Genomic DNA, 25,787 nt, shown 5'->3' on the forward strand with positions numbered 1-25,787 from the left:
ACATTTTATGGACTCAATTACTCTTTACTCACCCATTCCCCATACTCCCCCAGGAAACAAAAATGTTCTCATTCCTCTTCTTCTAGGCAGCTCAACTAGACTGTAATTTTCCCACCTCAATAACTGGACTCTTAGGTTAAAGTGGAAATGTCCAGTGAGAAATTTAATTACATAATCTAATCCAAGCTCTTTGGTGTATACAAGCATATACATGTTCCACCAGGAAGACCAACACATGTGGGTGCACACACGCTCACACACAATGCACATAGAACCAAGCAAAGTCAATATGGGAGAAAAAATGAAATAAATTGTTTTAAAACCACCAGTACTCAACTCCTGCCTCGTGCGAGAGGGGGAACCAATACCCCAGTGCTCCAATCCCTGGAGGTTGCCAGTCTCTGGGGAAGTGTGAGTACGGGCCAGCACTAAGACTGGAAGCCTGGCCAGCAGGCACCAGCCAGGACCTGATGGGGCAGCCAGCACTTCCTGACATAATCAACAGTGCTGTTTCCTTAGCTTTAGCTGTTTTTCACCGTGGGTCCCAAGGCTTTCTCACCCTGATATTTGTAGTTAGCCAGTCTCTCCTCATTTTCCACTCAGTTATGGAACTATTTTCTTCCTCTGTGGATAAGGGACCCATTTCCTTCTGGATTCTGAACATTTCCCCAATTTTCTGAGGCCATTTTAAATTCTAAACACATGTTTCATCTACCACATTGTATTCAGCAAAAGTGATTTTGGGGTTCCATTGAATGTGAAGGTGAATTACTATTGAAGATCCTAATATGACTTCAAGGAACCAGGGCCATTGCTAAGACTCCACTTATCTTGAGGTGGCATAGTCTAGAGTGGTGGCTGTCAATTGGATGATTTTATTCCTCAGGGAGCATTTGGAAGCCTCTAAAGACATTTTTGGTGGTCACAACTCAGGTAGAGGGAAGCTATTGGCGTTCAGTGAGTTGGGACCAGGGCAGCCTCTCACAACAAAGAATTACATGACCCAAAATGGTGCTACTGCCACAGTGGAGAAACCCTGGTCTACAGTCTAGACTGGAAGTATGTACTCTCAAAATAATTCACACCTACTTTCTAGTATCCCATCTCCAAATTATGATGGAAATACCAACCTAAATATAAAATCATGGCTAATTACAATAAGAATGCTTTGGCAATCTTTACCAGGAGAATATTAATATCTTTTCTTTTTTAAAATGTATCTTTATTGTTGAAAGTATTACATATGTCCCCCTTTTTCCTCATTGACTCCCTCAACCCCACCCCCACCCCCACCCCCAGGCCTTCACCACACTTTTGTCTGTGTCCATGGGTTATACTAGTACATATATGCATATAAGTTCTTTGGTTAATCTCTTCCTGCCCCCCTCCCGCCCCCATTCCCTCTAAGATTCGTCAGTCTGTTCCATGCTTCTATTTTTCTGGATCTATTTTGTTCATCAGTTTATTTTGTTCATTAGACTCCACATATGAGTGAGATCATGTAATACTTGTCTGTCTCTGATTGACTTATTTCGCTTAGCATAAAGACTCCCCAGAAAGAGACACTAAAAAAACAATTCCACTGCAACAAAAATATAGGATATTAATATCCTTTCAAACAACCAAATCCAGCATTAGGCATTCTTTTTATCTCAATTCTTCCCTCATGGTAGGAAAGAGGACACGCACTCATGATTCTTGGCTTCTGGAAGACTTGCTGTCACTAGGTTGGCAAATACAAGTGCCCAATATATCTCTCAAGCCCTCATAGGTACATAAGGAAGTAACATAGCTGTTGATTTTCAGTTATGATTATACAACTGGCAACTTCCTCATGAAATTACAAACAAAGCTCCACCCTCCACATAGCCAGTGTCAAGTGGCTGTGTCTCTGCCATACCTATGAGCTATGGGAAAGGCCTGAGTACATAAAAACTGAGGAATAGGAAACGGGGGCTTCTTAAACACCACCTTCTGTAAGTATTTCAACAATGAGACAGGTGCATAGAGGCTGCAAATAATGATCTCCCTTGGACATACACCTCTATCTCATTACCAGTGAAATGCTAGTTCATAGCTCAGACTTACCCAGAAGGGGCAAGATTCAAACATTTAAAGAATCTTTTGCAAGGGCTACATCCTTATTCATCACCTTTGCCAGACAGAGCGCATATTTTGAACAAATGAATAGATTTGTTGCATCATCTGCCCTAGTGTCATTAGTATTTACGCAGCATCTGGGTGATCATATGTAATGCTTTCCAAGTGCATTCATAGATGGGCAGGATATTCCAACTTCAGTCTTCTGTGAGCTGAGAAAGAGCAGTTTTCTTATAAAAGAAGCACTTGAACAGTCGGATCACATTGCTTCCCAGCCCTTTTCACTCTCCATTGCAATTGGGTATGCTACAAATGATTCATGAGGAAATCCACATATTTATGCAGGCAGCCGGCGGCTTGTGGGGAAGGGTTTAAGGCAAGCAGGGAATTTTGTGTGGAAATCAATTTTTTGCGGAAGTCGCTGTATTATGGACATTCAAGCAAGAGAAATTCCAGAGAGAAATTAACTGCTCAAGTAAGCCAGCTCCTTGAGGTGTGTATCTATAGTTACTAGGGAAAAAAAGTGATTTAACCCTTCAGGCAGCTCTTAAATATACATTAGCTATTGAGTGGGGAGAGTGAGAGAACTGAAACTGGGCCTTTAAATACAGAATTCCTTACAAAATTGATTCACAAACCAGAACAAATCCCCCTCAAATTAAATGGGTGTTTCCAAAGGGTTTGTTTTCAGGGTTTTCCTGTGGGATATCCTAAACAAGAGTCTGGTCATAGGAAATTTCCAACCTCGCCATAAGCATGGGTACTTGGAGCTCTGGAGGTAAGCTGACTCTAGCCTGAGGTTGACTGCAGAGCTGGAGCCTTGGGGCAGATAGCAAGAAACCCTAGAAGGAGTCGAAGATGCAAATGCTGGAGCTGTCAAGGGAAGGCAGCTGGAAATAGAGTGCTCCAGGAGCCGCAGGTGAGGCATGTGGAATCACCGCCAAACCATTTCTGGAAAGCACAAAAATGGCCCGTCTAAGGAGTGGACAGAGGAATATCACAAGTCCCCTGGAGACTCAGGAATATCACGCTTGAGTCTCACTAGCAAGAAAGCACACAGCTCAGGTTTTGCTTCTCCCTGGACTTGGTGTAGCTGCAGCCTGGCAGGGAAGCAGGGAGACCACTTGTGGCTATGAAAACAAAAAATGAATATCGCACTTGAAATTCCCTTGTACCACACAGGGTTAAAGGGAAGTCAACTGTAAAGATGACTGCTTGAACATCAAGGAAAATTCTGTGTGCTGTGGCTATGTGTTTGTTCCTAGATTCTGGGAATAATATCCGACCACAAACCTATTGCAGAGACTTAAGAATTAACTCTGTTTGTTCACTGCCTACCCACCAGGCCAGATATTTCAAAGTCAGACTCATGTATGTGGGAGAGAGTTCAGGCTTTCAGGGTTGGTTGCCCAGGCATTAGGAATAGGTTCATCTCTTCAAATCTAAACAAGGGCTTTAGTTTAGCTGATAGTATTGTCCCAATGTCAATTTCTTGATTTTGTTATTGATCTATGGTGATGGTCATGGTTACATTATCACTGGGGGGAAACTGGGTGAAGGTCACGCAGGAGTGCCATGTTGTATTTCTGCACCTTTTTATGAAGATAAAATTATTTCAGAATTGGAAGTTTAAAATAGAAAAACCCTAATTAATGACAGTAATACCTAGCTTTTAAAAAAATATTTTGCCAGACTTTAAGAAAACTGAAAAACAAGACAGGAGAAGGGGTAAAATAACTCTAAGCACACATAAGGCTTGACTGCATTCTCTTAAGGGTCAGTGTGACTCTAATCCCCTCACAGAGAGGAACATAAACTCACCACCCATACAACATTTCCTCAGAGCAAAGAATGCCCCTTCACTCTAAGAACAACCATGGAAGAAGGTAGTATTGTTATACCACATCTCTTTCTGTTCCACATATCACACACAGACACACACACACACAGACACACACACACACACACACACATCCCATATTGTGCTGTTATGATAGCCTATTATCCCTTTGGAATAAAGGTATATTTCTAAAATATATTTTAATGTACTCTCTGTATTTTCCACATAGGGCACACTTAGTAAATACTAACTTACTGTTTGCTCAATAACTACAATGACCTTCATTGGCCTGAAAGGTCAACAGAAGTTCATAACTTTTAGGTGTTGCCATATATGTCCAGTTATCAACTATGTCCTTGGTAATAGCTCATTCCAGACAACAGAATACAAAAGAGACAGCATAACAGAATACCAGTGGCACAGCTGAGAAACTGGAATGGACTGTGCAGCATTTAACACTGAGAGATGAGTCCCACAGGGTTTAAATGTTGCCACAGATTAAACATCTTATTTTTCAGACATCAAAATGATTGCAGGATCTTGGAATCTATTCCTTACTTTCCTCTTTCTTCCCCCCTCACTCTTTGATAATGTAATGATACCTATATTCATTCATTCATTCATTCATTCATTATATTTAATTCATTTGTATTGAGGAACTACTGTGTTTCAAACTTTGTGTTGGAGTCTAAAAGCTAATAAGCTAAAGAAAAGAGAACTACAGAATTTTAAGCTCATTGAAGAAAATATGTCAGGAACACACCTGATGACTATACTTAATCAATCTACACCGCCGGTTTAAACTGAAACCTCATTCTCAAAATATGTGCATTATACTTTTTTAAATTTTGTAAAGTGGACATAAGAGAATGAAAGTAAAGGAATGGAAATGAAAGTCATTCAATGGAGAACTAACAACTTGCTTTGCCTAAGTTTTTCTATTGCAGACTGAGCATTGTTTCACAGGGTAGACCGAAAACACTCAGGGGACCCATCAGCTTTTTAGATGGCCCTCTAGCTCTCTGCACCTATAGACCTATAGCCAGTTCAGTTCTTCTTGGGGTTGACTAGTGGTCAAAACACCTGTCCAGAGACTACCTACTACCCAATGAAGCAAAGTCAAATGGACAGAACTGCCGGGAGCCGGTCCATCCTTGCTGTTTCAAGGGACCTGGCATATATGGCATACTGTTCTTAATATGTTTGCTCACCTTCTTGGCACTATGTGTTTTAACCAAGGTCACCTCTCTGAGAAAGGTTGTTTCCCCAGGTAGGGATTTTCCCCTGAAGTTAGGGAGGGAATAAAACCCCTTAACTAAGTGCCAGGCGGGTAATTAATCACTTTAACTACGAACAATCATACTTAAGCTACATAATCTTTACTCCCTGGAATGGAGATAAGAAACACCCTAACCTTTGGAATAGAGATTGATAGGATTGGAATCAACTAGTATAAATACAGATGTAACAAGACAACAGGAGACAGAACCTATACTCAGAACCTACACACAGAACCTAGACACAGAACCTAGACTCAGAACCTACACACAGAACCTATACTCAGAACCTACACACAGAACCTAGACATAGAACCTACACAGAACCTAGAGACAGAAGAACTTCGCTGGAGAGAACATGGCAAAAGATCCTGGACAGAAACTGGAAACAGAACCTAGAGACAGAACCTAGCGAGAAAACCTGGCTGAAGAACCTAGAAACAAGAACCTGGCTACAGAACCTGGATAGAACATGGCAGGAGAACCTGACTAGAACCTGGTGACTGAACCTGGCTGGAGAACCTGGACAGAACCTGGTTGGAGAACCTAGCGAGGGAACATGGCTACAGAACCTGGCTGGAGAACCTGGAAAACCTAGCAAGAGAAAATGGACACAGAACCTGGCTGGAGATCCTAACCAGAACTTCGCTGGAGATCCTGACCAGAACTTGGCTAGAGATCCTGGCTAAGCTGCTGATTAACTGAACGCTGTCTCCGTGTCATTCCTTCTTCACCGACTCCATCCACACCTTTGGGGACCCCTGGACCTGCTGGGGTTGGACCCCAGCACAGAACCCCTGGCATTCAATACATTCCAGCTTATCCAAGAAGATGAGCTGGGAAACCCTGAGAGTCTTCACCTCTAGATATTTTAATGCAGTCAAGATACTACTACCCAAGAAAGTATGCAGAAATGTAGTTCTTTAGGCTCCAAAGTTTGCTGCCATAGCTGCACAACCAGATCTATAATCACCAACAAGTTAAATGCTGCTCTAATTGCTTTGGGTCTAAGGTTTGGTTTCCCTCAACCCATGCAGTTCTGCATCCTTTCTCACTGGCATATTAGCTGCCCCCATTAGGTACCTAAAATGGTGTATAAGTGCTGTGCTTGGGAAAAAAATGTAATTAAGAGTCTGGAAGAGGGTTGTGGAGATAACCATGACTTTTTTTTAGGGGTTATTCAGCTTAAAGTAATTGAAAACAGGTTATCAGAGAGAGACAGAGGCATTCATCTCTCAGTTCCTCAGAAACCTGGCATAATAGTGATGATACAGTAGAGGCTCAGAGGAGTGTCCTGGAAGAGTGGGATACCCATGGGATAAAATCATTGGAAATGGGGAAACTAAATGTCCTTCCCACTACTCTGACACAATTCCTCATTCATAGACTCTTGGTTAAGCTGTACTAGAAAATTTAATTTCTTAACATGTTTAGAGAGAAATTTATCAATAAAAAGTAATAAGTTGCACTAAATAATGGGATAAAAAATCTAGTCCATCAGCGTACACTTCATTCATCCTAGAATCTGACATGCCTCCTACACCTCCTGACTTCACTGACCCTCAGTTTTGAACATTCTTAAAGGGCAATAATAGGACCATATGAGTATCGTAAGATAGTAAAGATTAAATAGGTAATTAATACTGGAATTGAAACAAAAAGTGGCACCCCCGCATATAGCTCAGGAAGATATGTTAGTTTGTATCAATTTAAGTAACCAGAAAGAAATCAGCATCTACTTTGCTTAATCCATATAGATATTGCTTCAAAGAGCATTCATAGGACTCTGAGAAATGATTACAGTTATCCTAAAGCACTTGTTTAACACAAAATCATAGTTCCTGAATACCAATATGCAGCAAGTAAACATTTTACCACACCATACCATTGATGACACAACTGCAAATAACTTACCTCTACAACATTGGTGGGGTTGCGGATATAGACACCAGATGGTGTCAACATTTCAGGACTGGAGAGTCCCTCAGCACCAGAAACACTGATGATCACATTGTTTCTTACTGTATTTCCTTGTTCTGACCTGTCTAATTTAAGAAAAGATAAATTAAAGCATTGCAACTCAGAAACATAACTGAAAGTTATATTACCCAACACTCATATTTCTATTAGTACACATTATAATTCACATAATGCAGATACATATGTATATGTGTGTGTATATATATATATATATACACACACACACACACACACACACACACACACACACTAGAGGCCCAGTGCACAGATTCGTGCACTGGTGGGGTCCCTTGGCCTGGCCTGTGGGGATCGGGCTAAAACTGGCTCTCCAACATCCCCCCAAAGGGTCTGTGAGAGGGCAGTTCTCAGGTGACACATCCCAGAATCGGGCTCCCTCCTCTCTGGTTCCAGGTACATCACCAGAGAACTGCAGCTGCCAAGTCACCACAGCTCAGCAGCTCCTGCATTGAGCATCTGGCCCCTGGTGGTCAGTGCGCGTCTTAGCTACCAGTCGGAGTGTCTGTCCCCTGGTGGTCATTGCGTGTCATAGCTACTGGTCAGCCAGTAGGCCAGTCGCTTAGGCATGTATATACAGATACAAAACATTTATTATATTCAACGAATTTAAGCTATCTAGCATTCTTCTATCAGGCCTGTCTATAAAATATACAACTTAAATGGATTGTAATAAATTTTAAACCACTTTAAATATTTACCATTTTTTCTTCCAGGAATAGCCTCCCAAGGAATATATCTTGTCTCCACATGTGTACCTAGGGACAAAAGATCATGTTACCTCAGCACATGTCAGGACAGCCAGGAAAATGAGGGACAGTGCAATACTATTTCTTCTTTAGGGAGTGGCTTGTTTTGATTTTGTTTTTGTGTTTTTATCTAAGAACCAAAGAGATACAGATTATATAGACTTTTTAGTTCTCGAGTATCATGGATCAGAAGTTCACTTTAAATTTTAAAAAGAACAAAGAAATAGACCTACTATTTTACTTCTTTGCAAGAGTCTAAGTGACTGTCTCCACAATTAAATGCCACATGCCCTTGAGTCAGCTCCAGACCCGTCCCTAGCTGTTTAAAGGGCCACCAACTATCTACATGCCCTTCCCTTTCCCTGGAAGATCTGAAATATCCTGGAGAAACAGGCTGGAGAGGACCAGACAGGTGTGAGCTGGGACCCTCACACCTAAACCATAAAGATTTGAAATAGAACAAAATAAAAGCATGGACTATGCTACAGAGAGAAATAGACTAGCCACTTGAGTGGCATCAATAGAAAAAAGGCCCAAAGACACCCAGCCTCACAGACCCGCTCTTTTCTAGCTCTTTAGGTATCTGGGCTTCCTTGTCATTTCTGAGTCTGGATCTGCAAACTGGTTTTGCATGAATTGAGTACTTTATCTATAAGGCATTAATCAGTAAATATTCTAATTCCTTCACCTACACTACAATAGATATCAAGAGCAGCCAATTCACAATATCAAGAACTAAATGCAAAATTCCTCCTGTAGGTTTTCTTCCTTGCCTAGTTAATGTCTAATCCATATATTTGTTTTCTCCTAAGATAATATTGTTAGGGTTCCTTTCTGAATTTTTGCTCCAACTTTCAGCGAAGTTTTCCCTTACATGGATAAAAATAAGGATAAACAAAATTAATCCTCCATCGGTTGGTCTGACTGCCTGTAGCTGTCCTTTTTTAATTAAAAAATTCTCCTGTACCTGGTCACTTCTTTTGTCTAAAGCTCTTTGCCTTTTAGAGTTTAGATATGTTTTAAGGAAAGTTTATATGATCCATATTTTCTCACTAAATAGTTTCCCTCTCAGGATTAGACCCTTTATAGCTTTTATCTTTAACAGATTGTCCTTAAATGAAACAGGCACATTTTCCCACTAATGGTATCACAGAATTAATTTAAATATAAAACACTATTTAGCAAATACAGTTCTAATTTTACTTTCAGTGAAAACCCCGATTCGCTTTTTTATTCTGAAATAACCAAAGACTCTGTTCATTAATTCATTCATTTATTTCAACAACTATAGCTACTACACTCTAGTTAATGTGCTAAATGCTAAGGAAACAGTATTCACATGAAATATAATGGTAAAAACAGACATTAATTTGATTATTTGAAACATGATATGTAATTTTTAATCAATCAATAATGATTGGTGCTAAAAGAACTTAAACACTGAACCTTGCAAAGAAGGATAAGTAATATGAATAGAGGGGGGAAAGCTTGTGCAAAGGTCCTGAGGCAGCAGAAAGTGTAGCCTTTGGAAAGAATTAGAATAAAAGAGATCAGTGTAGCTAAAGTAGAGAGAGAAAAAGGTCAAGAAAAGAGGCAAAATCAGGGAGGGAGTCCTTTAAGCTAGGTTAAGGATTTTGGATTATATTCTAATGGCAATAAGACACTCAAATGGTTTTAAGGAGAGAAGTGATATAATGCAATTTGAGATTTTAAACCATAATTCTGTGTTCTGCAAGGGGAATAAATTTAAGAAGAAAAAAAGTGGATATAGGTGACCAGTTAGAAGGTTTTGAAACATGGGCTTCTTCAGCAAATCACAGGAGCAACTAAGAACAGAATTCAAGATTTTTAACTCCTTGTCCATCATCCAGACTTGAAATTCCATGAGATGCTACAAAAATATATTTATATGACGTATTTATTTGAATTTATTGTGAAAATTGCTGACAGTAAGTCTTAAAACTGACCATTGTATAATTACTAACCTGTACTAAAATATCACCTTTAAATGATATGTTTTCTATTGGTAAAGCTTAGTTAGCCAATCACTAATAACTAAATTTAGAATTTTTAACTATGACTTTTTAGAACATTTAACTATGGCTTATTTCTAATGAGCAAAGGCTAAAGTTTTTATAAATTGGAAATTCAAACTTTGGGATAATTCCTTTTGAAATATTGTGTGTCCTACTCAAAAATAGCAAATTTCACAAGCTCGTTTCACTTACCCACCAGCAGTGCATGGCCTAAAATATCATAGAACACATTACTGTCCACCTTCAGGCCCAAGGTCCCGGACATGCTGAGGCCTCGGCTGAAGGAGCCCCACACGGTGCAGCCCTGTATGTAGGAATCTGAGCAGCGAAGAGTAAGGTAACAATTAGAAGGGAATCTGAAAGGCTCCTCGGATTTCGATCTCTTTGGAGATCATTTCCAAAGCAAGCTATAATATAACTAAGAACATTCTCCCACACAGTGATGGAACTCGGGAAATGAGGATTTGGAATTAGAAATCAAATTTTAAAAATGGGCAACTCTACAAGAATAAGCAGGGTAGAATCCAAGGGTCAAATATGAGAAGACGGTATGGCCAAACCACAGAAGAGTGCATGGCTGTCAAGATTTCCATTGGCCATTATCTTTGGTATTTACTCTCATCACAATATGGTGGACAGCAGCTAAAGAGAAATTAAGGGCCACGTGAAGACTACTGTTATGGACCAACCCTGATCTTTCAAAATTGCATCTGGCATGAAGAGATGTAGTCATTATTTCTTGAGCTATTAAATAATACTTTTAACTTGCTGGGAAATAATATTTAACTTGGCCTAAGATTGCCAGAGAGCCTCTTTTTAAAACAATTAAATTTATATGGGTAACATTGGTAAATAACATTATATCATTTTCAGGTGTACACGATTATAAATTGACATCAGCAAAGCCAGAGGTTGACGTGAGGATCACAAGTCTCACAGTTGCATATGGCGGGTTTCTGAAGCTGAAGGGGTGGTACCAACTATGGTAAAACGAACTGGCATTTAGGAAATTCATCACAATGGCTCCATGGGTATATTTTATGGCCCCTAAATCAACTTATGTGAACTGGATAACAACGAATAAATATTATATATTTCAGGAATTGTGCATTGTGCTGGAGATATAAAGATGAATGAAACTAAATAAATTCAGTAAAGTGGTTTAGGGTCAACGTATGAACCAGGAGGTCTCAGTTCAATTCCCAGTTGTGGGCTCGATCCCCATTGTGGGGCATGCAGGAGGCAGCCAATCAGTGATTCTCTCTCATCATTGATGTTTCAGTCTCTTTCTCCCTCTCCCTTCCTTTCTGAAATCAATGAAAATATATTTTTTTAAATAATAAATTTTTCACTGTCTGATAGAGGAAACTCACATTAAAATAGTAAAAGTATACCATTTGGATAAATAAATTATAACTCCTGGAAAAATGAGTTTTATATTATTCTAGGTAGTGAGAGACATATCAATGTCAAATGTTTAGAATAAAGGTTAGTTAGCCAATTAGAAAAAGTACTTTGGTTAATGGAATAATTTGGCTTTTAAATTGGGACTACCCAGATAATTCTCAACTATCATGTCTCTGTGGGTGGATGGTATCCACCTTCCCTTTGAGCTCAGCTTCCCTGGTACCAGAGGTTCTCACATCACTCACCAAAAGTTAACCCGTCCTACCCACTTATGCAGAAAACCCTGCTGCAGACTTTCCCTGACTCTAAATCACCATAATATTGTGATTGCTACATCTGAACAACCAGTAAGCACTAATGTGTTTATAGAGCTATTATGGGTTAAATTTGGGGATTGGTAAACCTTTAAAAGTAGCAAGCATGCAAGAATTCCAGCACCTTCTAACTCTAGTGGCTGGGGGCAATTGCCCAATGGGTCATGCAGGCCTTCGGGGGCATGAAACAATAAAAGATATTTGGCAAGCATGCCAAAAGTTTATAACCTCTGAGTTAATATGGTGTCCCTTCCTTGGACACACACTTGCATTTTAACAGAGACCTAAAGGGAATAATGTATTAACTTAGTGGTTTTTCAAACATTTTTTAATCACTGAACCTAGCCTATATAATAAAAGCCTAATATGCAAATTGTCCCCTCGGAAGTTCGACCAGGAGCTCGACTACTCGCTATGACATGCACTGACCACCAGAGGGCCATGCAGAACATGGCAAGCGTCGGCGACACGGCACTGTCAGTTGGCAGCAGTGGAGGTGCTACCGGCCCTAATGGGCCCCGACAAGAGCAGGACCGCGGCAGGATGGTGGAACAGGTGAGTGGGTGGCGCCAGGCCAAGGCAGGGTGCCAGGTGGGGCTGCAGGGCTGTGAGGCTGGGAGTGCAAGCTGGGACTGCAAACCTGGGGGCACGAGCTGGGGCCTGATCCCCCAGGCCACCCCAAGGGACCCCACCCATGCACGAATTCATGCACCAGGCCTCTAGTTTTCAAATAAAACCTAATATATAAAAATAAATACATGTGCCCTAACTGGTTTTGCTCAGTGGATAGAGCATCGGCTTGCGGGCTGAATGGTCCCAGGTTCGATTCCAGCCAAGGGCATGTACCTTGGTTGTGGGCACATCCCCAATAGGGGGTGTGCAGGAGGCAGCTGATCGATGTTTCTCTCTCATAGATGTTTCTAACTCTCTATCCCTCTCCCTTCCTCTCTGTAAAAAAAATCAATGAAATATATTTTAAAAATAAATAAATAAATACATGTGCAGCTACTCTGAAGCAGAGGTTAGAGAAGGCAGATTAAGTACATTTTTTAGCAAGGGGGGTTTTAATTATATGTGACTGCTATCCTCGTTTACATTGGAGCTGGCCCCCACATCAAATATTCTGCATCCTTATAAGCACCAGAAGACCAAAAGAGAGAGAGAGAGAGCGAAGGGCACAAAGATACTGATCATCCATTCAGATGTACTAGGGAAATAGCCATGTTAGGAATCATACCTGTAAGTGAATGTCAAAAATAAATAAATAAGGTAGAAGAGAAAATTTAGAGTAAATTAGAACATTAGAATAAATAGACATTCTTAGCATCCAAGTTGATTTGAAATTAGAAAAAAAATATGCTGCTATTGGTTAGCCAGGATTCTGCCTTCAATGACCTTAAAGATTACTCTGTCATTGTCTGTTGAAATCCTAGCACTTTTTTTTAATCCTAGTATTTTTTAAGGCCCACCTGAATCTCTCAATATATCCTAATGTTCTTTGTCAGGCACCACCCCTAGAGCACCTCCCTTTCCAAGGAAGGCAAAGCTTGAATATTGGGTCTTGGAGGTGCTGAGGGGTGGGGAGGATAACGCAGAAATGAAGCTTCTGTCCTCATTACTTAGCATCTGTACTCTAATTCTCTGACTCTGCATGTCAGCTTCTGGCAGTGGGCTTTTGTCCTGGATGCTCCAATTTTGAATTCAGAACCTTCATCAGTTCATGTGTCAATATTCTTCTTTTCTGATTCTAATCTTGTTTTTCACTTAGTGATTCCTACCTTCATTTGATTTTTCCTGCTCCCTTTCTATCTCTTCAGCTCTGGCCAAGATCTGCACACTCTGCCTGCTCTAAGTTCCCAGGAAAAGCACCTTGTTCTCAGCCCATTCTCCCCTATTTTTCTAGGAAGAAGATTCCTCTGAGTTAGTACAACTTCACAGGGAATTGCTCCCTGCTGTGCTGCACTGCCACAGTGTTGATGATTCACACTATTCAATGTCAATATGCCTGTAGTGGCAGGTTTATAACATGGATCGTGTGGTTCAATCCACATCTGTTGTACCTATAGTCATGTTTCTCAAAGTATATTCCTTAGAACACTTGTTCCAGAATCATAATGAAAAATTCAGATTCCCAGGACCACCTCAGACCAGAATTTGTCTTGATAGGCTCCATAATGCTGAATTTTAATAAGCTCCTCAAGGGATTTTTTTTAGGCATACTAAAGTTTGAGAAACATAGATCTAGAGTATAATTATCCATCTCTGACCCCCCACGTTCACATATCACCTATCATTACCCTTGGCATGTATTGCCTTGAACATGGGATAAGAAATGAATATGAGAAGTCATAGACCTGGCCCCCTTACCTCTCATAGCTCCCACCAGAGTCAGAGAGCTCAGATGCTTATGGAAGGCTTGCCCCAAGTTCCGGAACTGCACTCCCTGCAACTGTACCCTGCTGGGCTCCTCTGGGAACGACTGAATGATGATTCTGGCCCCCAGATCCCTGGACCCCAGCATCTTCTCACTCTTGGAATACAAACAGTGCTGCAAATTACCTGAAATACAGAATGCAGTGAGACACATATAGGCCTCTCTCCCAGTTTGAAAGACAAAGCATTATTGCCTATTTCATTTAATAATCTTATTTTCCTTTTACTTTGATTCTCCTTTGTTAATTATTAATTAAAACATCCAATAACTAGGACACGATGTTGCCTTCACTTCTATTATTCCAGAAGCCCCCAACCCCAAATCAATTACCTTAATTACTGTCACAAAGAGGCTGACTGTGGCCCACAAATTCAACCAAAATAGATGTTTATTTCAACCCAAAAGACCAGCTGGAGGAAGTGTGTAATAAAATGACCTTCTCGTGGTTTATAACTATAGGGAACAAGATGTAAATACTGAATGTAATTGTGGCTCTTTTTAGTCTTAAACTGTCCAATGGGCTTCCCATTTACTTTTCTGCTTTTTAGTTTGGTGACAACACTAATGCCACTGAAGAAATAGCCAAGGGCTCCAGCCCCTGCACCAATACCTCCTTCCCAGAGAGGACAGCAAACTGCATGGATGTAGTACACACAGATACCATTGCTACAAAGTGTGGTCACCTCAGGATCCAGGACTCTTTCTGTTGACACATGGCATGTGGTGGTATGAACTAAAAAATCCATCTCCTGAATTGATTCTTTATTGTCCATGTTAACAAACCAAAGCAGACGTGCTACTACAAAATGATGTACAAATCCACAGTAAATAATCCATAGTAAATTACAAAGTCCTGTCACTTGTTAGCACCCAGAGAATAAATATATAAGAGGTGAATGAAGAGCTGTTTTATATGCTTATGATTTATCACAATTTTTTTATATATTTTATTGATTTTTTTACAGAGAGGAAGGGAGAGGGATAGAGAGTTATAAACATCACTGAGAGAGAAACATTGATCAGGTGCCTCCTGCACACCTCCTACTGGGGATGTGCCCTTGAGTCCGCAGGCCAATGCTCTCTCCACTGAGCCAACCCAGTTAGGGCAATTTATCACAATTTTGACGATTTTAGTGGTCCCTAAAATATTTAAGTGGTCGGGATTCATATTATTGTGTTTAGCTACCTCATTCCCACATGTCAGTCCCACAGAAAGAAGAGGTGAGTGACATATGTTTTTAGTGAAGCTATGAATTCTGCTTTACTTTGAGAATTTTGTATTAATGTTAAAGAGTTGTGCTGAAATCAGGGATTTTTTTTTCCCATTTGAAGCTAACAGCTTTATCATGACCTAAACCCAGATGCATGGTCTCACTTGCAGGATGATCAAATGCAATGTTTTGCACAATTTGATCTGAAAATACCTGCATGAGAAACCCTACAGTGTTTGAAAAGAATTCAGATCTCAATTCAGCAGAATTATTAAAGTTGGCAGTCAGTGGATTCTAACCCACTGCATCCAAACATTTTTCGGAATGACACATTTGTGAGCTAAAAGACTGAGGTGGTGGGGAGGTAGGGTCTATGTCCCTCCCTCATGACCACATCCTAACGTTATCGCCACCTGTGTCTATATGTAGATGTGACTCAAATTTTTAACTCCATCTGACATTTCTTCCAGGCTCCAGACACTACCAGATATCTCCATTCTGATGCTGGCCTGGCATCTCAGTCTCGACATGAACAAAATTATACTCATGACTTCCACCCTCCCACCCCAAAATCTGTTCCTCTTCCCAACTCAATAAATAGCCTCATCATCCATCCAGGATGCATGCCTGGGAGTCATCCTTGACACCCACACCGTCCTGGACCAAATTTGACAAATGATATCTTCACAACATGTGAAAGCCTCGTAATCTACAGCCTGAGAAACCAAAACATAACCCACTAAACTAGCCATCCCTGAAATAGATGTTTAATAGGCACATCAGTGTGTTCCAGTGCCTGTTATTCTTCTAGAAGATAAATTGACTTTTTAACCACTTACTTAAAGTACGTGGTAGTTCACTCAGAAAACAAACTCCAAAAGTGGAGGTGGAGGGGAGGGAAGAGGCCAACAAGCCTCATCAGTAAGAATGTGCTGCCTGCATTCCGGACTTGGGCATTGAGCAGTTTTCCTGAGAATTTTAGAAAGTGCTTGGAATCAGAGTTAAGACTAAAATATAACCTCAACCCTCAAATTTTAACTCAACTCTCCAGATTTAATTATTTACCATTTTACTTTCCAAAAGAAATAGCTCATTACTCAAGTCAATAATGTTGTTTACCTCTTTCACGAGGTTGTCGAGGGAAAGAAATCAATTTATCAAGAGCACTGTGAAAACTATAGAATATTATGCACATGCGAAGGTTAAGGGTTTATTCTACTTTGAAAGAAGTCAACAATGCCACATATCATTCGACAGTAAGAACATTCTTTTTCACTCGTTGGACCTCCCCACAAAATACTTCTCTACCTTCTGAAGTGTTAGCCTCCTGGCATGAAGCAAGGAACTTTGTCCTCTCACTGGTGAGATTTCCTCGGATGATAATCCGCCTGCTGAGCAGGGCCACTGTGGTCTTTAGAATATGGTGCTCTCCAGCTACCCAATTCTCTGTGAAGTTGTGAGAATATCTTTCAAAAAAAGAAAGAAAGAAAAAGACACATCTGTAGACACCACTCTGAATCTTATCAGGAATAGTAAGCTACTAGATTCACATAATACCCTATGTGGGGGGTCTATTCTTTTCGAAACTCAAATACAAAAGAGTGAACTATTGGCACAAATAAGTGAAAATTAGGAAACTATGATGACTATTGCTCTGACCACCTAACATGGGAGTTCTAAAGTTTTACAAGAAAAACTTATTTAAGAAATCTAAATCTTCAAAACAGCACATGCTTTGTAATTTTTCTTGTCAAAGCACCTAACATTATTTAATTAAAAAGTTGTCATCATTGAAAGACAAAAAAAAAATGTACAGACACCAGCACAGTTAAGACCTCATCTTCTTCCATCTAAATGGACCCAAGCTGTCACTCAGTACCTCAAGGGTGATCTCAGATACAGGTCTGCATTGTGCACAGTTTCCACAACGACAATCTCTTCCATGGGTTTGGCACCTTCAACACCCACTCCACTGATGATGACAACTTCATCCCCAGAGTGCCAGTCCACAGCATCTTCTAGAGCCAACACTGTGTCATGGGCAGAGGCAGCTGCTTGAAGATGAGTGACAGTTACTTCTGGTAGTGAACCTAAAGCAGTGAAAGGAAAATGTGCCTTCAGACATTCAAATAGTTAATACAAATGTGGTATTACTCAGCCAAAGAATCCTGTGAACAAATGACCTGGGAAAGTAAGTTTCAGGCTCAATAAGCACCAATGCCTTCACTTTTTCATTGTTATTGTTGTTGTTTAATCTGTCACATGGCAGCAATAAAAGTAATCCAGGATTGAGAATGGCATTACAAAAAACACAGGAATTGGAGTCAGACTTACAACTGAATCACAGTATTGCCATATTCTAACCATGTTAACCATGTTCCTTTGGGTAATAAACTCAACAGTGGGCTTCAGTTTCCCCAGTTATAAAGCAGAAGTAGCAAGGTCTTCCCCCAAAGGGTTTTAGGAGGATTAAATAACATAATATTCATGAAACATGTGGTTTGGACTTTATCATATAATAGACCCTCAATACTCTGTGCTCTGAGTATGTAATTTTACCACCTATTTCTTATTCCAAATAGAAACAGATAGCTATTCATACTGAATTTCTAATCTAAAGACTTCAGCTCACTTTACAAATTGTGTTAGTAGAGCACAGAGTCAAAATTATCTCAGATTGTCCTGAACCATGTTGTATTAAATGATCTTTTCAAACTCTAAAATTGGGTGGGTTCCACAGAGGACTGCTATGCAAAATGTTAAGGGTAGCTTGTGTCTCTAGGTACCTTGGTTTCTGTTGGAGTCCACAGCATCCATCCGATCCTCCGATGCCAGTAGGCTACTCCTTCACTGTCAAAGATTCAAGAAGGTAGACTGTCTCCCAGTTTACTCTATTTACTCTGGCCTTTTCCAGCCAGGGTCAAGGCAAAAAAATTTTTCAAGACATTATCTGAAGCAATACTTCAGAAAATACATGGCTAACTCCCAACTCCTTCTTCTTTCCTCAGTACATTTCCTTCCTCCTTTGCAATAGATCATAATTTACCTTTAGCCCACAGCAACTTCCTGTCCTCCCCTATTGCACTACAGTAATATAATAATACTTGAATCTCTAACTACAGGGGTGGCCAACAATAAATCATTTTCAAATCATTTTAGATTTTCCTCTTTATTTATTTGTCTGTGTATGTATGGGCACTTGCACCAATAATGTTGTTTTAGGCTTAAAAAGGTCTCTGGGTTAATGATGTAATTTCTGAAGTTTACTTGGGCAATAATTTTATCTTAAAAAACATTTAGAGTTCAACATGTCTAATTATAGGGCAGGTAAAAATTAAGACATAAATCATCCCAAAAGAAAATAATTTTAATTTTGTTCCTTGTTTGTTTTAACCTTTGGGGTCAACAAAATTAAATAAAGTTTATTTATATGTATATGCACACATATGTGAATTTCTATGATTGGTTCTTCAATGTTTGCACAGGAAAATCTCTAAGGAGCAAAGGAAGTGTTTATCAAAGGCAAAATGCTATTAAAATCTGTGATCAATTGTTCACAATATTCAATATGCAACAAACACCTACTATGCACCTATCAACATGCAAGCTATTCATGGAAGAACCAAGAGTAGGGATAACAAAAATATTTCTCAATTAATCATTCTTAATCAAATAAATAAAAAAAAATCAGAGAATCTTTGAAGTGCATTTTTCATTATTAACATAAATTTATGTCCTTTCAAATGTTGACAGAGCCTCTATAATACAGTAAAATTGTTTCAGAATTTACTCACTCTCATAAAAAATATGACGAGAACATCAAGCCTGCATGCTTCATGTTCGCCAGTTATATTTCTAGCTATGTAGGAGATAGCTATTATCATCATCTCAAATTTGAGAATGTCAAAATTATGATAATCAGCTGAGCTAGATTCTCTGCATCTATCTTTTATTCTTCTGACTATTCTGCATTATTTTTTTAAACTTTGCTAAGTTATTTTAATTACATCCCTTCTTTTTCACTTAACCTACAGCATCTGCCTACAATACTCAGGAACAAAGCACCAAATTCTCTTCCTGACTTTTAAGATTCTCCATAAGTTTACTCTACTTTATAGTCCCTGACTCCTTAATTAAGTCTCCATTCCAGGAAGCCCAGTCTCATTACCTCCTGTCATTTAACAGGATTCCTTCCATCTCTATCCCTTTGCCCATTCTGTCTCTTCCACCTGTGTGCCCAGCCTTCTTCATGTCGCCTATTCTTCCAAAACACAAATCAAGCCCCACCTCTTCCACTGAATTTCAGGCAGCATTTCAGCCCATGCTTATGTCCACCTCCTCCCATAGACATTACAGCGCTGTGGGTCTTCCTTATGCAAAGGCCTGTGTGCATCTGAGATTTAGGCATGCCCAAGCATACCTGGCTAGTTGATGGGCCATTTGTGTGAGTTGTGTTATTAGTGCGGGAGAAGCGTACACGAGGAGCAGGGGAGAGAAAAAGATGACAGAGACAGCATGGGATCTGCCTCAGATACGGATTTTCACTCCTGACCAAATGGACCACTGAACCTGAAGAAAGGAGCTGAAGGAACCCTCCAGATGGATTTTGCACCTGATGCTCCTCTGTTGGGATTTTCATCAACTCTTTCTTCAGAATGATGTTAAACTTAATTCCTCAGAAAAGCCTCTGAGACCGCCCTAACGGGGTCAAACCCTCCCATCACCATGTTCCTCTCCTTGCCAGCACTGAACACATTGCCATTTGGCCTCTATTAATGCCCTTCTCTATTTGTCTCCCCTATTAAACAGGACAGGAGGAGTTATGCCTATATTTGCTCACCATGATAGCACCAATGCCTACCACAGTGTCTAGCATATACCAGGTGTTTAATAAATATGTACCGAATGAGGAAAATCATGACTGAGTCATGGAGAAACCAGCACTCCAAAGTTTTGGTGTCCAGGTGATTAGGTAGGACCCTGAGTGGCAAAAGAGGAAGTCACCGTGCTTCATCGTGGGACACAGCACACTGTACACCTCAGGGTATGACCACCTGGGCAGCAATGAAAGCCTGCGCCTTGGCACCCATGTGTTCAGGACTCTCATGGCAGGTATAGGCAGCGGGGGCTGGGATGAGGCAGCCCCAAGCACCTCCCTAAATGGAAGACAAGGACCAAGAAAGCCAAAATAGGAAGAATGGTGCATGAAAGATGAGACGGGCTAGTTGATGAACTCATGAAATTCGTCATGAGAATATCTACAGCAAGCAGGCAGAAATGCTGGAAAAGGCTGGAGGTTCTATGAGAGCTAGGAGAGGCAGGCAGTAAAATGTTTATGATCACTACTGAAATATCCCAGGTTGAGCAGGTTCGGAGAGGCCTGGAGAGATTTCAGTTATATAACCCATAGTCAGTACCATATATTTCAATACTAAATTAGTCCGTAATTATTACAATGCATGTGTCTTATCCCCCCATGAGGACAGTCAGCACCTTGGATGCAGGATATTGCCTTATGTTTCTTTTATATGTGTCAGAATTCCAGCATGGTCCTGGGCTCACAATTAGGATTCAACACATAGGGGATTTAAATGAACTATTTTGAATATTGCCTTCCAGATATTTTTCTGCAAATCTCCATCAGATATATACCTAAATGAGTATATAATAGCTAATATGTAAAAATTACTACAAAAACAATTATTAAGCACTTAGAATAAGTTCTATGCTAAGTAGTTTTACTCTAAAGTAATAATTGTTTCTGTTGTTGGTTTTCTTTTAACAGATCATACAGCCTAGAAAGTTGAGATTCTTCAAGGACATGATTACACAGCAATAAGATGTCAGCAGCAAGTTCTGAAACCAGGTCTTCTGGATCCAGAACCAAAGAACTGGACATATAATGGAATTCCTGATCTCTGGAAATATCTACAAATTAACTGTATCCAATCAAATTTGATTCTCAAAACATTATATTCCTTACTTCATAAATATTATTTAAATGCCACACAAGGTGGAACGACTGCTTCTCTGATGAAGAAAGCATTGCACACATTTTGAACATGAGTCATTTCACCTCACAGCTCTTTTAAGAAACCCAGGTTGGGCAGCTGCCTTCCTTTCCCTACCACAAATCAAAAAACATAAAAATGCAGTTTTAAAAGCTCAATAGTTTATGAATATACTTAAATGAAAAAGAGTTATGATCCTAACTTATAATTTAATACACTGTTTAACCACTTTGGGCTTTCAACATTGACCTATTAACCAAACAAACTATTCATTTACTCCCACTAATAACTTCTACTCATAATTGTATTTCCTACAAATTATTGTTCAAGCATTTCAATGCCATCCATCCATAATTACACAGTCACAGAGAGCCATCTTACCAAATGAGCATGAAGAGAAAGAAAATAATCATTGTGGGTCAACACTCTTTAAAATAACTAATTGTCCTCTGTTTATTTTGTAGGACCTCCATCTTTATTCCAAGTAAATAACTGTCAAATCATTTAGAAGACAGAATCATTTCATTAAAAATAATGTTTGGATCAGAATAGACATATAAAAGAAGACACACACACACAAAAAAAAAAAACACCTAGAATTTTTTCCCAAATATTTGCAAATTATTTACCCCTTATCTCCACTTGCAGCTTCCCTATTACCCATAATAAAATAATGAACGTTATATTTTCTTCTTGTAGATAAATATCTGTCAAGAACTAGGAAGACATACATATAGGGGAAAAGAGTCCTCCAGGTCCATGGCCAGCACAGGAAATAGACAAATGTCACAAATGCACCACATTAAGTGTTAAGACAGAGGGGCACCGGGGGTCTGCTGGCACACACACACAGAGCACCTCACACAAAAGAAGGGGTTTTTACGGTAATGGTATCCAGAGAAGAAGATAACTAAGTGGGTCTTGAAGGATAATCCATAGTGGACCAGGTGACAAAATCAGCAGAGCACTCTAGGCAAAGACAGTGGTGTACACAATGGTCTGGGACAAAATGACATATTCGAATAGCTGCTATTTATGTGACCTGGCTTGATTGCAAGTATGTGGGAGCGATGGGGACGTGATGAGAGTCAGCAAAGCTGCACTGGAAAGGTGAGCGGGACCCACCCAGGAAGGGCCTCCCCCAAAGAACTTAGAGTTTATTCCAAATGTGATTTGGAAACCACCAAAGAAATATGTGAGACGATAAATAAGAAATTGTACGGATTTGAGACTGGTGATATTTTAAGACTAGTGATATCAAACTGAGGGGAGAGAATCTTTAGTGAGAACACATGTTTAATGCAGATTGAATCAAGTCCTAAAATGGGCAAGAGTCAAATGGGAACTTAATCTGCTCTAGCAACTGAAAGGAGGTCAGAGTGTCTAGAGCAGTGGTTCTAACCTTGGCTGCACATTAGAATCACCTGGGAATCTTTTTAAAATCCTGGTTTCTGGGCCTCATCCTCCGGAAATTCTGTTTCGTTGTTACTAATGTTGTGGCCCCACCCCATAACAAAGAAACAGACTTTCTGGAAGATGAGGCCCAGAAATCAGAATTTTAAAAAGATTCCTAGGTGATTCTAATGTGCAGCCAAGGTTTAGAACCACTGGTCTAGAGCAAGATGAATGAGATGGCGTGCTATGACTGGGAAAACTAAAGCAGCACCTTATTGGCCTGTTTTAACAAACTTAAAAAATCTTATTCAAAATAGTTACTGATCAAATTTATGTGTTGAAACGTCACTCAATGTGATATGAAGAAGAGATTACAGGAAAGTGAGTGAAAGTAAGACTACATAGAAGACTACTGTAGAGGGCTAATGCAGTAAGTAGCTCAGACATGAAGTTTTGGAAGTTTCAGCAAGGGTTATGCAGTGGATCTGGAGAGAAATATAAAAATTTGAGATTTCTTTTGGACAATCAAGATTGTGAGATTAAATCTACAGGTCAGAAATAACATGTCAATGACACCTCACAGGTCCATAACTGAAGCAAATTGGCAGATAAAGAGAAACACTTGGGGATGAAAATAATAAATCCACTCAATAAATATTTATCGAGCATCTATTACATTGCCGTTCTAGTACTACAAATACAGTAGTGAACAAAACAGTAATAAAAAAAAAAGGAGAAAGAAAGAAAGAAAGAAAGAAGAAAGAAAGAGAAAAAACCCTGCCTTCATGTAGTGGCATTCAGCTTTAGATGACAATTTTAAACAGGTTATGTTTTAGCTAGTAAAGAGAATATACAAGTGAAAAGATAAATCTGTAGCTCAGAAGAGAGGTCCAAGGCAAGATATAAAAGAAACATATCAATAGATGTTACTCCATGAGAATGGGTAGGATTACTTGGGAGAAGTATACAGTTATAAATGAAGTGTACCTGTGACCAAGCCCATGGGAATATGGTCATTTGAAGATTGGGTAGATGAGACAAGATCCTAAGAAGGGCTGTAAAAGGAAGAAAACCAAAAGATGAAGATATGCACAACCATATTTAAACAAAAGAATGCAGTATATCGTATGGTAATGGTATCCAGAACATCATATTTCTCCATGCAATTGCTTGGGGACTCATTCCTCCCCATCTCTTTATTCTTTTTTGTTATTGTTAGGGTCTGGGCATGCTGCCCAGCATCTCTTGTACTTGAGTCCTATTCCTCACTGTTCATTTAATCCTTCTGCCAATGGAAGGTAAGGTGCACAGTAGCAGAATATGAGCTTTAAGGGGAAAGAGATGGAGAGAAAATTCTGCCCTTCTACTATTCTTCATTTCCCTCTTCTTTCCACCAACACCTGGCCCAGATCCTGTGGTCATATACTATCTTTAACAACAGTAGGAGGTGATAAATAACGAGAGGAATTCGAGAAAGGTCAACTATTACAGATCATGCCACTTGCATCTAAGTTGACTCTCTCTACTCCCAGACCCCACAATGTGCCGGAACTCACAACTAGGCCGCAAGGTCAGAGGTACTGAGAATACCATCTGTTACTATTACTCAGGAAAAAATAAACTGAGATAGTAGAAAGCAAATGGAGAGAGATGTGTCCCTGGAATCTCATGTTGGAACTGGAACCTACCTCCTCATACAATTAGTCTAATATTCAGTGGTCAGCTGCTCTACCCCCATTAACGTTATACAATAAGGAGATGTAGGTGAACTAGACTTTTGAAGGCTCACGTAGTTCCTTCACCACAAGATTTATCAGCATTTCTTCGAGAAAAATGTATTCCAAGTTCCAACCAACCAACCCAAACCATTTGTGAACTGGAGGCGATCCAATTTACGGTACTTCAGATGAGAAGACCATGACATTAGCATTAATAGAAGACTATCTGGCAGACCAAAGAGATGGAACGGGAGCATTTTTCACATACCATTTCCCTCTGCCCCTGAGAACCACTTGCTCTGAAAGCTCCCTTGGGTGAAAAGAAAAGCTGGCGGGGAATTCTGCATGAGCTTGCCTCTCTGTGCACTATGAGCCTCTGCATCATTGCAGGGCAATCTCTGGTGGTACCGCCTGAGCAGGGAACAAGTGCCTGCAGGAGGGAGAAGGCTACCAGAGCAATCCTCTAAATATGCAGATGAGCTGGCTGCATCCGCAGCTGATCAGCAGACATTCCCACACTGACGAAAAGGAATTGGGCACAAAGTCTGCTTCCAATGCTGAGAAGTTTGCTATTCTTTTGGCGTAAAGGTTTAAACCAAGGCTAACCAAGGCTATTTGGGTGGTGCAGTGAACCATATTTTGATTAAAGACCTTCTCTAGAGGTAGGAAAGAAAGGCTAACTCTTGTTTCTACCCAATCTGAGCATTACTGTTGCTACAGTGATTAAAAGTAAATGAATGAGAAGAATCAAAAGATAAAGCTCAAAATACCCAGGAGATAGTACATTCATTGTAAGTAAAATATCTGAAACATAGGTCCTAGCTCCTGTGAGGATTTCAGGACAATTCAATAAATGTCATTTTTTTGGCCCTACAGAACTGTAGTGAAAAGTCCTTTACTTGGAGGTGCAAAATCCACTTGGTCAGAGCTTAAGTCTCCTATAGAATGTTCTTAATAGCTACCTTTATTTATTGTGTAAAAAATACATAAAAATTCAGAGATATTTCAGACAAGATAATCATTTTGATAATCATCATTATGATCTACGTTTTGAAGTGGAGGTGACAGTAAGGAGAAAAAGAGCTAATATTCAATAACATAGTTGTTGTTTTTTTAGAAAAGCAATAAATGTATAATGTTTAAAAGAAAAATGTAGACAAGCGAAAAGAAGACAATAAAAACATCCACAATCTTAGTGCAGTATATTAATATATGTTGCTCCTGTCCTTTACCTATGTTCATATGTTGGCAAAATTTCAAATATAAACAAAAATGCTATAATTCTGTACATTGCATTTTT

General features: G+C 39.7%; 1 protein-coding gene across 1 annotated transcript in view; it reads right to left on the reverse strand.

The window, feature by feature from the left end:
* PKHD1 (PKHD1 ciliary IPT domain containing fibrocystin/polyductin) overlaps positions 1–25,787 on the reverse strand; it is a gene marked incomplete at its 5' end in the record, with an annotated part of 392,126 nt that overhangs the window by 220,908 nt on the left and 145,431 nt on the right. Inside the window, 6 exons of the mRNA XM_081094978.1 lie at positions 7,132–7,262; positions 7,914–7,970; positions 10,190–10,315; positions 14,086–14,277; positions 16,672–16,829; positions 17,243–17,453. Of these exons, the coding sequence (XP_080951104.1) occupies positions 7,132–7,262; positions 7,914–7,970; positions 10,190–10,315; positions 14,086–14,277; positions 16,672–16,829; positions 17,243–17,453 (875 nt within the window). The remainder of the gene's footprint in view (positions 1–7,131; positions 7,263–7,913; positions 7,971–10,189; positions 10,316–14,085; positions 14,278–16,671; positions 16,830–17,242; positions 17,454–25,787) is intronic.

The sequence above is a fragment of the Myotis nattereri genome (assembly GCF_964212035.1).
Source record: "Myotis nattereri genome assembly, chromosome: 6".
NCBI classification, from domain to species: domain Eukaryota; kingdom Metazoa; phylum Chordata; class Mammalia; order Chiroptera; family Vespertilionidae; genus Myotis; species Myotis nattereri.